Source organism: Melospiza georgiana, chromosome 7, assembly GCF_028018845.1.
Source record: "Melospiza georgiana isolate bMelGeo1 chromosome 7, bMelGeo1.pri, whole genome shotgun sequence".
Lineage (NCBI taxonomy): Eukaryota > Metazoa > Chordata > Aves > Passeriformes > Passerellidae > Melospiza > Melospiza georgiana.
In genome coordinates this window covers 35,581,108-35,595,522 of record NC_080436.1, presented here as the reverse complement: position 1 = coordinate 35,595,522, position 14,415 = coordinate 35,581,108, and the positions used below count along the sequence as shown (strand labels likewise).

The window sequence follows — 14,415 nt, the reverse complement described above, 5'->3', positions numbered from 1 at the left end:
TATTATATTATATTATATTATATTATATTATATTATATTATATATATTATATATTATATATTATATATTATATATTATATATTATATATTATATATTATATATACTAGTTTTAAGAAGAACTGGGACTAGGGGGAAGTTATAGAAATCAGGTATTATTTACTCTCAAGAATCAGATAGCACATCAAAATTAATCCAAGTGCAGGATGGGACAAAAATTCAGCACAGGGCACAAAAAAAAAAAAGGTGGGGAAGAAAATGGTGTTCTTTTGGTAAAGCTATTTGCTGCCTCTAACACACAAATCTCTTCCTCCATCAGCCTCTGGGTATGATCTGCATGTTTTCTTTGAGAGCATTCCTTCAAAGACCCACACTGAGAGCCTTTACGTGGGAGAACGTGGAGTTTATGTAATCATGGTTTCATTTTTGCTGTTTAGACAACCTGCCTCCTGTGTTCCAGGCCCCCTCCAGCCAGCTGCTGACATTTATTGGTGAGAATTTTGTTTACCAGCTAATAGCGGCGGATCCAGAAGGGTCAGCTGTGCTATTCATCTTGGAGGCTGGGCCACGGGATGCCAGGCTCTCCCCTGCTGGCCTGCTCCTCTGGAAAGTGGATTCAGAAGAAATGCAGACCTTTGAATTCGCTGTGTCAGATGAGTGCAATGCACAGAGCAGGTACTCCATTGAGGTAGGGGAAAGAGCACTTTAAAAACAAAACAAACCTGTTTGTCGTGTCAGTGCAATTGTGCAATTGTCATCAAAGCTAATAATTTGTTACTGCCTCGAAAAACAAGGCTTCAGCTATTTCCTCATAAGTGTATAATATCCAGCACAGCAATAATGATCAATTAATGGAATAAATATCTCTGAGAACATAGAAACTATATACACAGGGAACAAGAGAGAGTGCTATTGATTGCTGTTTGAAAGAACATTCTTGCAGAGCCTTTTAATGGTTCATTAATCTGCTTTAAAATTCACATTTTGCATCTGGATTGCACAAAAAAAAAAAAAGCATATAACATAAAAGACCAGGCTTTAGCTATAAAAGGGAGATAATAACTCATTCTCAATGATATTTTTAGAGATGTCTTGCTCTTATGTCTTTACTCCACACTCTTAAGTTTCTTGGCAGAGCTTGTGCATGGCTTTTTCTTTATTGTATGGGCTAACATTAATCCTCTGATCAGATAAGCTAATAAAGCAGGACACAGACTCTTGACATAAGAACAGTTTTGTGAAGAAAAGATTTTTATTCCCAGAGATTCCTATTTTTACTCATTCAAACCACAAAATACCAATCTGCTGAGCCCACACAGCAGAAGGGAAACTGGAGCCTAGATATGGCTTTAATGGAAATATTTCAAGCTAGACCTGTGTTATCTGGGGGAGATAATGCAGAGCTTTGAATCTGTAGAAATGCAGTTCTTGTAAATAGGTAAAATACAACCATGGATCTCCCTTTCCTGAAGGGAGACACCAGATAAGGAATGCCACAGTCATGTTCCTGCCTGGGAGTCATTTGTAATGTGAAGGAGGAAGGTGGGCAGGCAGGCAAAGAGAAAAGATTTGTCCTTTCTTCTTTGAAGAATAAGGAACAAATTCCGCCCTCAGATACGATGTGAAATCTGCTGTTACAGCAAACAAGATTGGGTTTTTTTCCTTATAAGAAGTCAGAATGTGCCCCTAAATGATGAAAAAGAAATCTCTTTGAAGTCGAGCTCTCAGTCAAATAAACAAGTACAGTGAGTATAAGACCATCCATCTAGACAAAGGAAATTGGTTAGAAATAAGTTTCCATAATAGTGGATAACATGTTTGCAGTGCAAATCTCTCCCTTCCTGAAGGGAACAATCCCCATCCCAGCTGTGGTTATCCAGAGGAACCTGACCAGAATCTCCTCTTGCCTTTTCCAGGTTGGAGTGAAGCCCTGCAGCTGCCTCAATGGTGGCACGTGTGTCACCAATATCAAATACCCTCCAGGCCTTGGTGAATACCTGTGCTTGTGCCCAAATGGATTTGATGGAGAATTCTGCCAGGAGGACACCAGGGACTGCAAATCAAACCCCTGTGGCAGTGGGACCTGCGTGGACAGCGTGGGGAGCTACTTTTGTCAATGCCCCCCTGGTTTGGGAGGTAACACCTCTCTGTTTGCATCTCTGCTTTAACCACAGGTGTACTGAGCTACAGGATTCTTTGAGTGCAGCATGACCACAACATCTGCCAAATGAAAACAAAATCCTGCTCTTCTGCTGCCATGGCTTAGCTGCAGACATAGAAAGATGATATTTCTCTATCTAATAATGAGGAAAAATGACCTAAAGCTCTGTTGTCCTGAAATGATCACTCAAGGATGATGTGAACCTCCCAGATCTCTTGCTTCCTGCTCATTTCCCATGGGTTTGTCCATTCATGATCTCATGGATGCAAGGAGATCTCATGGATCAATGATCTCATGGAGCAAAGAGAAGGCTGAGTGAAAGAGAGAAAAGGCAAAGATCCAGGGCCTTTTTGCACTTGACAGGATTTCACTTAATTAAGCTGAGGAAAGAACTAAAATTAAATGAGTTTTCTTAAGTCTAGGAAGAAGAAGAAGATACGGAAAACATGGAAAAATAAATTGTCCTTTAGTCCTGCTTGAAGCTTTGTTAAATTTAAGCACAGTGAGAAAATCACAAGCCCAGTGAGTTGTCAGACATGATGATGAAACAAAATCTAACCCCTGAAACTCTTCAAGGCTGGTGCTCTAGTTTCAAAATTATATCCAGGCCCAAACTAGAACAGCTGGCCAAAATGTGATTTTATGAAATTAAGGGAAGAAAAATCGTCACTTAACCTCCTGCTCTGTTCACATTCTCAAGACCCATAAGGTTGGCTGCTGCCAGTGTTAGAGGCTTGAAAAATTTAAAGTAGAAGTAACATCAAATGCACATAATTATTACTGCTTATTGTGCATATATACAGAAAAACACTCATTTTTAAACAAAAGCAGTGAACAGATTTTACTCAGTGGGCAAAGTACCCTTCCTGCCTGTCAGCAGCTTTATTGCTTTGGTCATGTGGGACTGCAAGCCCAGCTTTCATTTCTATAAAATTGCAGCAGAAATAAAAAACAAAAATCCTTCAGAAGTCCATAAAAATGGCCTAAAAGGTGTGTGACACCTAATCTGTGTTGACTCCAGGTAATGCTACCTAATGGCCAAAGTCTTTACACCACCAGAGACTCCACTGAGGCAAGAGCACACAAGCCTAAGCAGGCAGAATAAAGCTCTAACATAGAAGTTTGATCAAAATATAAAAATCTCTAAGTCAACCAAACACATGCAGAATGTATGTGATCCCCTGGAAAGAACATTTCTATGAGCACAGGAAAAATTGGGAATTTTTATGGTGTAATTTATGGAGCTATACAATGAGAAAAAGTTTTGATTGCCTGTAAGGAATTTGATTAAATGAATAAAAATAAATATAATTCCATGAGTTAATAACTTCAGTGGACCTGCTGACTGGAGAGACAAGGGCACACAGAACCTTGATGGCAGAGAAAAACCAGGTTTTCCTGCACCTTTAGATCTTGCAAGTTAAATAACAGTGCAAGGGTTTTGCTGTTCTTCCAAAACGCCAAAACACAAGCAACTAAAGCAAATAAAATTAGATATGATTGAGTGAAAAAGGAATACATCTCAAAGTTTTAATAGCAGGTGAAAAATTATAAACAAGTGGAGCTGCAAGCCAGCTGGGAAGCAGATGATTTTACTTCAGGGCAGGTTCGGTGACAACAATAAAAGCTCATTCTTGATGCTGTGTTTATGCCTCAATTCCCCAGAAAACCATCAATAATCTAATGAGAAGGCAGTGCTGTGCAGCTCAAGTGACAGCACCACTTCCCCATCAAATCTCTACAAATGACAGCAAACAGGCAGTAGAAACAAGGAGGGAACTTGTGAGAGCTTCCCCAACAGCCCTGCAAGGGAAGCAGCAGCTCAGCTGCATCAGTGTGAGGGTAAAATGTAAGAATGGCAGCAAGGCAGGGAGAAAAGCCAGTAGGAAATCTGAGAGAAGGCTGATCCAGAGTTATTACTGAATTTCTGAGTGTTCAAAGCTCATTCATTTTTCATCTGCATTGTCAACAACATAACAAAGATCCCTGTTGTTTATTCTTTTGGCCACAGAAAGCAAGAACATCACCCACCTGAGGACTCATGCTTGATAACTATCCCAATCACAAAATCATTATTTCTTTCCCCATATAGCAGTGATTAGTTCAAAGCTGGGGGTTGGATGGGCAGCAAGATGGAACCATAATTTCATTTTATATTTCAGGGGACTGAAGAAACTCCCAGGATTTGTTACTGGTTTCTAATAACCATAGAGACCCTAAATGGGATTTTTCTGTTCCCTTAGAGTCAGCTTAATGTGAACACAGTCAAAAAATCTTTCTTTGCATCTGTAGGTGGTCAGCTCCTATCGAGGCATGAAAGGACTTTATTTTCTCAAACAACTTCCCATGCAGGGATGGAGAAATATAGCTGGCACACAGACAGATGGTTCAGCCTTGCAACTTGATGAACTTCTATTCCTATTATTTTTATTTGTACTGTAGCAGTGCCAAGACAGTTGAGACTCCCCTGTACTACAACACACAGGAGGTCCTGTAAACAGAATAATTGACACTTCTTGGTGCAGCTTCATGTCCATTTCTGCTGCTTCTTCAGCATCATGCAGCCAAGTTTCAGTCTTTGCAAACATTTCTCCTTGGATTCATCAGGTTTTATGTCATTATGCCCAAATTGGTCAGACACTGTTTAAAATCTCTGTGTGAAAAGCAGTGCTTGCGTAGTTTCACCTTTACATCACAAAAATCAGCCAAGGGGCTTAATTTTATCTTGTTACTTGTGGTGTTCCTTTGATTTCTGTAATGCCCTTGTCTTTGGGATATGAAAGACAGCCCTTTGCAGTGAAAAAAGGGTATTTAAAGGTGAGAAGAGAAATATGAGAGGGACCAAGGGAGAAGTGACAGTTGTTACTGAAACTGGGGACTTTGATCCTCCTCTCATTGTTGGTGGTAGCAGGTTTAGTCTTTGTATGATACTCAGAAAAAGAAAGTAATTACTAATCTAATCAGAGGGCTACTCATTCAACATTTTCCATGTGATGTTTAATAATTTCCCAATGCATCACCAGAAATCAGCATCAGAGAAAAGCAGCCTGATGTCAGGAATGTGATAATTGAAATATAATGAAATATAAGCAGTCAGTCAAAATTTAACAAGGGAAGGAAAGAGGTAAGCCTACTCCTGCAACACTGTGTGATGTCCAGTTTCAATAAATGAAGCAAGCATGAAAACCATAATAAATGAACTTGAGATGGCACAGGGAAAGGGATGCAGCTCTCTTGCTGCTGCTCTTTTTTTCCTCGAGAAGAAGCAGGTATGGGAAGGTGATCTCACTGTCTTTTTAGGCAGCTCAAACTATAAAGAGACTTCAATTTGAGTTTTTCTACACTGAGATACTATTTTAACATGAAAGGACTAGTGGAAGCTGTCTGCAATGCTGAAGCAATGAGAGATTATGTTGTAGGAGGTGAATAATAATCCTCTGTTTTTATCATCCTGCAATTCATTCCTCTGTGACAAATTTCTCTTTTGAAGGAAAAAAAGAAGATTCTTTTATCCTGAGACCTTTTGTCCCAATAAAGCTGGATATCTGATATGGATCAAACATTTCTGTACCTGGTGCTGTGTGTTGAGGCACGTCCCTGGATTCTCCAATCTCCTTGTTTATTCCTGCAGGGAATAAAATAATAATAAATTAATAAAAGTGGACAGGGCTGGTTTGTGGCTGTCCCCAGGGCTGTACATCCTGTGACCAGCAGTACCCAAGCAAGTTTGCCCAAATCCAGAGAGCGCAGCACCTGGAGAAGCTTTAAACAACATTATATTTGGTGACTCTGCTCCATTGCTGTTCAGATAGTGATTTTACCTTTTGGGTCACCCTCCCTTAATTTGATTCATTAAATCACTCCAAGTTGTGAATTTGAAAATCAGTTGCTTTAAGGGATTTTTAAAACCTTGTTTCTAAAATCAGCAATAGTCAAGAGATATTGTTTTGGATTCAGATCCTGTGGCAACCTGTCCTCTGAATACCAGCACTGTGGCTCAGTGATATTTTCAGAATGTTCCTTCAAATTTTGATTTTAAATTGAAAAAATTGAGGTTTTTTTAAAACTCCGATCATTTTGTAAGGTTTACCTCCAACCAGACTCTATCAGGCCAGTTCACAGTTATGTGAGGTTCACACAGAAACAGAAAGTACAATAGAGGTCAGCGCATGGCTCCTCATATCCTAAAGCCAAAATGGTGAAATTCATGGGGTTCTTCAGGACATGACAAAGATCTCACATTAACAAGACAACAAAAACAGCAGCAAAGACATGGCATGCAGGGGCAACATTAATTTCATTTATGTGCATTTTTATTTAACATTCACAGCTTTCCATGAGCAGTAGTCTCAAATTCAGCGCTTCTGGTGCCAATAATGACAGCAATAAACAGTGTGATAAAAGCAGGTTTAAGTGAGACAGTGGGGAATTTGCCTGGAACACGAGTGACATACCCTGTAATGAGTTTGCAGCTGAGAAGTGAGCCTTTGTCTGCTTCAGCATTCGAGCTGAACTATGAACAGGGAGCCTTTCCTGATTATTAACTTCCCCTTTGCTTTGCCACAGGGCTCACTTGTCAGGAAGACAAGAATGAATGTGAAGAGGGACTTTGTTTTCCTGGAGTGTCTTGTATGAATACCTTTGGATCTTATGCATGTGGAATTTGCCCCACTGGGATGGAGGGAGATGGTAAAACTTGCAAATGTAAGTGTTTTACATGATTTATTTTAAGAGATTGGGGGAGAATGGGTTCAATTCTACTACTATTATCCCTAATTGAGTATTTTGCCACTCATTTCAAGTACAGACCCTTAAATGTACAAATCAGACTATTGTCATGTTATATTAATGTGGGTATTTGCAAATTACTCTGCTATTTTTCATTCTGGTGGAGAAGGAGCACCACAGCCTACAGAAGAGCACTTTACAGATAGATCACTTACCAAGGACACTCTGCACCTTCCCCACCATATCACTCCTAAATACAGATCCATGAGTGAGCATTTGGTGAGCACCTCCAGGGCTGACTTTGCTGTGGGGGACAGCTGCCAGGAGAGTAAGAGAAGGGTCAATGTGCCCAGCTATTCCATCCTTTCACCTCTGTTTCCAAGGTGTGCTTTCATTATAGGACACAGCCCAGGGAATGCTTGGCATGAAGTCATTCCTCAGATCCCAGCTAGCAAAGTAAAGGGCCATGCACAGTTTTAGATCTGCTCAATATTTGCTTTTAGAGCAACAGACTCTTCATTGGGGAGGCTACAAAGGTGACTTTGTACTCTGAGACCTTCCCAGTGCACTTGATGTGACTCACACACACTCTGGACAAAAGTCTTCTCCAAAAGAATTTTTCATTTTTTTTTAACCAGAAGGAGATAAATTAACACTTGAAGACTTTTTTACTTGTTTCTTGGTATTTCCAAAGAAATCCAAGTGGAAGATGCAGATATTTCCTGTGCAGCCATTTACATTTCTTCATATTGACTACAGAAAGGAAAAAAATATCCATTGTAAACAGACTGAGTGGTAGCTGCAGGACCCTGGCACCAGCAGCACTGCTTTTGCCAGATTTACCAAATATTCCTTCAATCACATTGCCAAACACCTGTATAGAAAGTTTTATGTGATGTATCTTTTGGCCACATTGGTTGTTTCAAAGTGATCTTGCATCTGTTTCACAAATGCATATTTTAACTTGACCCACAAAGGAAGGATATACCAAACAATGTGCTTTTGAAAAAGATAACATTTCTTATTTTGCATTTTTTAATTACAGAAAAAAAAACTGTTTCTGAAATGAAAGTTTATTAGAAGGAATAAACCTGAGGGCTTATTTGTTCACCTAGGATAGGATAGAAAACATTATTTTTAGCTCTGATTCAGAAACTTAACATTCCTGCTCTTACCTTCCTTGCTTAAGTGAGTATAAAGAGAAGGAGGATTGAAGTTGTTCTGTAGCTTCTAAAGTGAGAAACAGCTCATTGTATTGTTTAAAATATATATATAAAGAGTCAGAATATCAGGGCATAATAATTTCTCCTGTAACTGGTTGAAATTTTGCTGCATGCCAGCAGCTGGACCCACCTGATCTGCCTTTATTTGCTTGTTGGCTTCCAAAGTAAATTCGTGCCAGGTTACCCGATTTGCTGTTGCTGTGGCTTTTTATCATCAATCACAGCTGAGCTCTAACACCTTGTTTTTGTCTCTGTGATGTTTTCCACAGCTGTGCTTGCTGCTGATGTTACAGAAGCTTTAAGCAGTGGCAAAGGTGAATTGAACAGGACTAAGGTTAAGCAGCCACTGCAATCCTTGGAGACAAAGGATTCTCCTGTAATTAAGAATTTTAACATAAGTGATAGGCAAGGTAGGTATACAAGGATATGAAATGTTTTTCATTTGGGAAAGATTATGGATTCAGAAATCATTAATTTTAACACCTTAACAGTAAACACAAACTAGCTGTTTATAACACACAAAAATTTGAGTTAGAAAAAACCACTCCATACATCAGACTGTGGATTGCTGCTAAACAATTTGACATGGAAGGGAGGCATTACAACAACAACAGTCAGAGTGGTCAGGCTTAATTTGACATCACCACTTCTGAGGTAGGACAAAACCACCCCAAATTGTAGTGATCAATGCAAAGCAAGATGATAAAAGTGGCAGCTTATGCCAGCTTGCCATGGCCAAGTGATGCTGGTGTTTTATTTCAGTATTTAATGGGCAGCCTTTGAAATGTTATTGAGTTTTAATTATAAGATCGACTCAAGGAATGAACTTGCCTGTGGCAGTAGCTTTTCCCAGAGGTGCAGCACTCTCTGACATGGGTGTGCACCTGCACCATGCTTGTGTTGGTCCTGCTCTAATGATTGTTCAATTTTTAATTGATTTTCCAGTGAAAGCGAGCACCAAAAAATTGAGATTGGTCATATCTGTTGTACAGAGACAACAGATAAATAACTTATTTTATATGTAAAAATAACATATATGTACATATATATATGTATAGATATTATATATAATATGTATATTATATATGCATATATAACATATTCTATTATATATAACATATGTATATAATATACATGCATGTATATAACATATTATATATGCATATATTATTATAAATTTCTTATATGAAAAAATAACATATTTTATATGTAAAATAAAAGGAATTTTTTTTCTTACTCTCTTTTTTTTAAATATCTGTACCAGGCCAGCCAACCCCTAAGCACAGCCTGCCTCCTGCAGGTATCCTATATCATGATACTGTAGGTAAAGTTCAAGAATAATGCAGAAAATACATGAGAATCAGGATGGAGACCTCACTGGAAGCAATTAAAAAGGATCTACAACCATCATTAAGATTGTATTCATCATCTGTTCTCTGCCTTGACACTATTAAATACTTCACAGGCAGTTCATATACACTTACTATTCAGTGACATCATAAGTGGTAAAATATTTTATACTACCAGAGTGTCAAATTTTGCACATAGTCCTAAGATAATTAAAGCAGTTTTCTGTAATACCAGGTTTGACACATTAAGGATGATTTCCAGATCAGAAACATATGTACTTCACAGTGTAATTTCAAAAGCACAGTATAGGTGCTGTAAGGTTTGATAATTACCTTCCAATTATAAAAGACCAAAAAGATGTCACATAATACCTTTTCTCACTCAGTTAAGCTTTCACTTATGCTGAAAATTACATTTTCTATATTTTACATGATAAACACCAAACAACTTCCAGTAATAAACTTGAAAACACGTAATTAGAGGACTAATAAATCTTGCTTTAATGAGAAACAGCTGTTCTGTTCCACTGTGCCTACAGGACATTCCCATCTTTGGCTCAAGGTTTGCGAACATTTCGCATTAATTAGACTCAAAAAGAATAAAAGCAGTTACAAAGCTAAATTTTAGGTATGTGTTTCTTCTGATAAATGGTGAATAAATACTTGACCTGCCCTGTTTTGGCCGTGCAGGGGCTGTGGCACGGGTGCCACATTCCCAGCTTTGGCTCAAGGTTTGCAAACACTTCACATTCACTAGACTTGAAAAGAATAAAAGCAGTTACAAAGCTTTAGCTGGGCTGTACTTTAGGTATGTGTTTCATCTGATAAATAGTGAATAAATGCTTGACCTGTCCTGTTTTGGCCGTGCAGGGGCTGTGGCACGGGTGCCACATTCCCAGCTTTGGCTCAAGGTTTGCAAACACTTCACATTCACTAGACTTGAAAAGAAGAAAAGCAGTTACAAAGATTTAGGTGGGCTGTACTTTATTCTTGTGTTTCATCTGATAAATGGTGAGTAAATGCCGTGTTTTGGCCGTGCAGGGGCTGTGGCAAGGGTGCCCAGCTGTGCCAGCAGGCCGTGCTTCCCGGGAGCGCCCTGCTTTGACCGCAAGCCGCCCGAGCTCGGGTACCTCTGTGGCCGCTGCCCTGATGGGTTTGTTGGGAATGGTCGGAGCTGTACCAAAGTCCCCAGAGCAGGTACGTGCTGGTTTTTTGAATTTTACAAAGGTTTTGCATAGAAAGGTGTAGGGGGATAGAATATAAGAAAATAAAGGTAGTGTAGAAAGTAATCTTACCCCTAAGGAGTTGCAGCTGGGCCAATTAGCAAAGATTAGGAGCAGGCCTGACTTTAACAGGCCACAGCTGTAAGCAATGAGAAGAAGAGTGCTACAAAAGAGTGGCATGGGTGGTTGAGGAGGGAATTGGAGTCAGCTGGCTACTCTGTGAAGAAGAAATAGGCAGTGCTCTGAGGAGGTGCCCACGAGAAACACCAAGAAGGTATGGAACTTCTGTGATAAGAAGACAGCAGTATGGAACCCCTGCAATAAAATACTAACAGAAAGGCTGTGAGGCAGTGTGAGCTAACATGGCATCACAACACTCTGAGATCAAGTGCTGGTAGCTGTGTTGTGTCACTCTCACCTGGGGAGCAGCTGGCAGGAATTATTTCAGCAATATCTGGCTCCATGAGTTGAAATCCAGTAGATAAACTACCTCATTTGTTACTGGGGGAATTCTTCATGTCAAGACTTGTTCAGTGGTATGAATCACCACATCTGTGTTTCTGCCACAGCACTGGCACAGGAATGCAGGACTCGTTTCTTCCTCAGTAAGATCAGAACAGGACATGATAGATATGTGCCAGTATAACTCAGCCCTCCTTCCTTCTTAATTCTTCTGTAAGTCATCTGTTCTGCAAGGTGACCTGTGAAGACAATAATAAACAAAGTGTCATGCAAGAACAACTGAAGGCAACAGATAATTAAATAATTTCTGTGGTATTGTTCATAGCCTGAGCAATAATCTTCCTTGGGGAGTTCAGAAAATCAGCTGCTCCTATTAATCTGTGAGGACTGAAGAGAAGGCCTCATTAACAGTGATCTTCTGCTGTGGTGAAAGAAAAGCTGTGTCCTGACCTCAGGCACAAAGTGACACTGACACAGCTGTCATCTGATCCTGCTCTCTCTCGATGATATTCCAATAATTCCATGTAAGGTTCTGGATGATTGTCCCCTTTTTACTGCCAGGGGTGCTCATGTTCATTCCTTAATAACAGTAGTTGCCAGGTTAGATTCCTTGACATCTTTTTCCTAAGTATTCAAGACAGAGTGGCTTGGAACCTGTCAAATTGTTCCCTGACCTCCTACACTTGACCAACCCCCCTTCACTTCCCATTCTGTATCCAAAGCAATGGCTGTTACCTTGCTGTTATATTTTAACACACTCTATCAAAGTGGGAGCAATTTTACTGCTTAGGGTAGGTATCATCCAATCTCGTGGAACTATAAATTGATTTTAGCCAGTTCTCAGAATCTAAAGGTCACAAAAATAAACTCAACATTTTTCTCTCCCTAGCAATGAGTATGTACAAAGTATTACTTAGTCTGCCAGCATCCCTAAGCCAGCTATTGACTCTTCTATAACTTGGGGAAGCTGTAAAAGTGGTTAAGGAAGAAAAAAAATCATTCTGCATATAAATAACATTTCTGTTATTGCCCAAAGCTGAGCCTTGTCATTAATGGGATAATGGGAAACACATTGTGCACCCCAAAGGTCCTTTAAATGCTGTTGAGTAGAACAGACATTCTACAGCTGCAGGTATTGGTACAGTAAATCAGGCACACTTATACTGTGCTTATATAAATATTAACCAATAAATTTGTCTGTGTTCTGGAAAGGGGAATGCAGAAAGAAGCTGCCATTTGCTGTGATTCATACCTGCCATATACAACTCCAGGCAAAGATTAAGAAATATCCCAGGTATCAGGACCTGAAACAAGTACATGCTTCCTTCAAAAGTGAGCTGTACATCAGAGGCAGGGGGATTGTTTTACATTTTTCTCTTGAATATGCAAACTGAGCCAGGACTTTATGCTGGAAATGATGCCAGCTTGAACACTTCAGGAAGGGAATGAAGAGGAATTATTTTTTTTTTGTTCCAACAGAAGCTTATATTCACTCCTGTGAATTATATCACAATGCAAGCAATGAGAATCTTGTGCCTCAAGGTTAAATGAGAGTAGTCATTTGTTTTCATACTTAGAAATGGAAGCAATTGTTGCAGCTTTATGAGTGTCCTAAATTATGGCCAAAATGATGGGTTTAACTTTGCTTTGCCAGTAGAAGCAGAAGTATTGTGTAGCACTGATGATTAAAAGATATCAGACAAAAAAGAATTAACTCTCAATTAAATTTATGTACAGTTGTGGATTATGATTACTGTGAAATCCTCCCTGTTGTAATAATAGCTTCTATCCCTTGTAACTTATGCCATCAGTCTTCAAATGAAACAGAACAAATCCTCTTCATCTTGCTACAGTGCTCGTGAAGGTACTGAGATTATGTGCCACTTCTTTCCAACTCAAGTAATTTTAATCTAAAAATACTCCTGCTAATCCCTATTTTGTACTTTTATTGGCTGCTTTTAACGTGAAATTATAGTCAATTGCAGTGATTTAAGGATTAAAGGATTTCTTCATACCAAAACCACAAAAATTACCCAGCTTTGTAGGCTGCTGAGGAGAAAAATATTCCAGAGGAAAATTGCTTCCTAAGTCAGTGTTTGATGAGCTGCACCCAAAAATTCCTTCAATTTTGATTTATAATCAACAAAGTACCATTTCCTCAGCATTGATACGGGATAGGTATTCATCTCTTGAAGTCCTTGACTTACTGCAAACTATGTCACTCTAAAAATAAGTTTCTGAGCTACATTTATGTGCTCTAAAAATGCAGGGCCTCATTCTGTTCTCATTTACACATTTTACCTGGCTTATATCTGTAGTTTGTACCACATTAAGATGATACAAACTACACTTTAAACCAACCAGACTTGGTTGCAATTTTTCTTGAAGTACATCAGAACAGTCTTATAGAAAAGCCAGTATGGAATTTCACATATAAAGGGAAGTGATTTTTTTTTTTAAAAAAACAGATTCTCCTATCAGAAACAAAAAACTGTTCCTGTCCCTTTCAGACCCATAAAGCAGGTATCCTACATTTATTTTAAAATTTACTAGTAGGGTCAAAAGTCCCTTAAGTCTGCTGGCATTGCAATAAAGAGGAAAGCCTGAAGAATTTAAATCTGTCCAGGCTTCCCTGGGCACATTTCACTTTTGTATAAAATATCTGTTGCTTTTTTGCTAGAAGAGGCAGACCTAGTAAATCAAACCACCCAGTATCATTGGTCATGTTGTTGGCACAAAGAAAATGAATATATCCTAATGGGGATGCTGGTGATGTTCCTGCACGCTGCAATATCCGTTCTCGTCAGGAGCTGTGGGTATTTCTGCAGACTGCTTTCATCACTCACAGTCACACAGATACCCATCTGTTTGCACTTTCTTCAGCAGGTTAGAGAGGTTGGTGTCATCACAGAGGATTTATTTTTTAACTATTAGTAAATCAGCAATTTTACTGGACAAAGCAGTGCCACATCCATCACCCGTAAAAGATTGTTTGTTCAGAGCCAGCTCTTCCTGCCTCTCCTGGTTTAGGCAGCTGAAGATCAAGGGAGGGGGTGATTTTATGATCTCTGTAATCAAGTTCTGCTTTCCCATTCAGAACAGCACTGCAAGATCTCCTGTCATAGCAGTTAATTTGCAGTATTGTAGACATTTGGCACTTGCTGTACTTTTGCATGTGCAGCTATTTGTTATGTTTACGTGCTCTGTGCTTCACACTCCTCCAGTGTCTGCACTGTGCATCTGAATTCACTTTGATTTTACATCAGAGAGA

General features: G+C 39.2%; 1 protein-coding gene across 1 annotated transcript in view; it reads left to right on the top strand.

The window, feature by feature from the left end:
- LOC131085937 (von Willebrand factor D and EGF domain-containing protein-like) overlaps positions 1–14,415 on the top strand; it is a 172,589-nt gene that overhangs the window by 110,263 nt on the left and 47,911 nt on the right. The window contains exons 16-20 of the mRNA XM_058028517.1: positions 436–686; positions 1,915–2,134; positions 6,726–6,863; positions 8,380–8,520; positions 10,501–10,656. Coding sequence (XP_057884500.1) covers positions 436–686; positions 1,915–2,134; positions 6,726–6,863; positions 8,380–8,520; positions 10,501–10,656 — 906 coding nt within the window. The remainder of the gene's footprint in view (positions 1–435; positions 687–1,914; positions 2,135–6,725; positions 6,864–8,379; positions 8,521–10,500; positions 10,657–14,415) is intronic.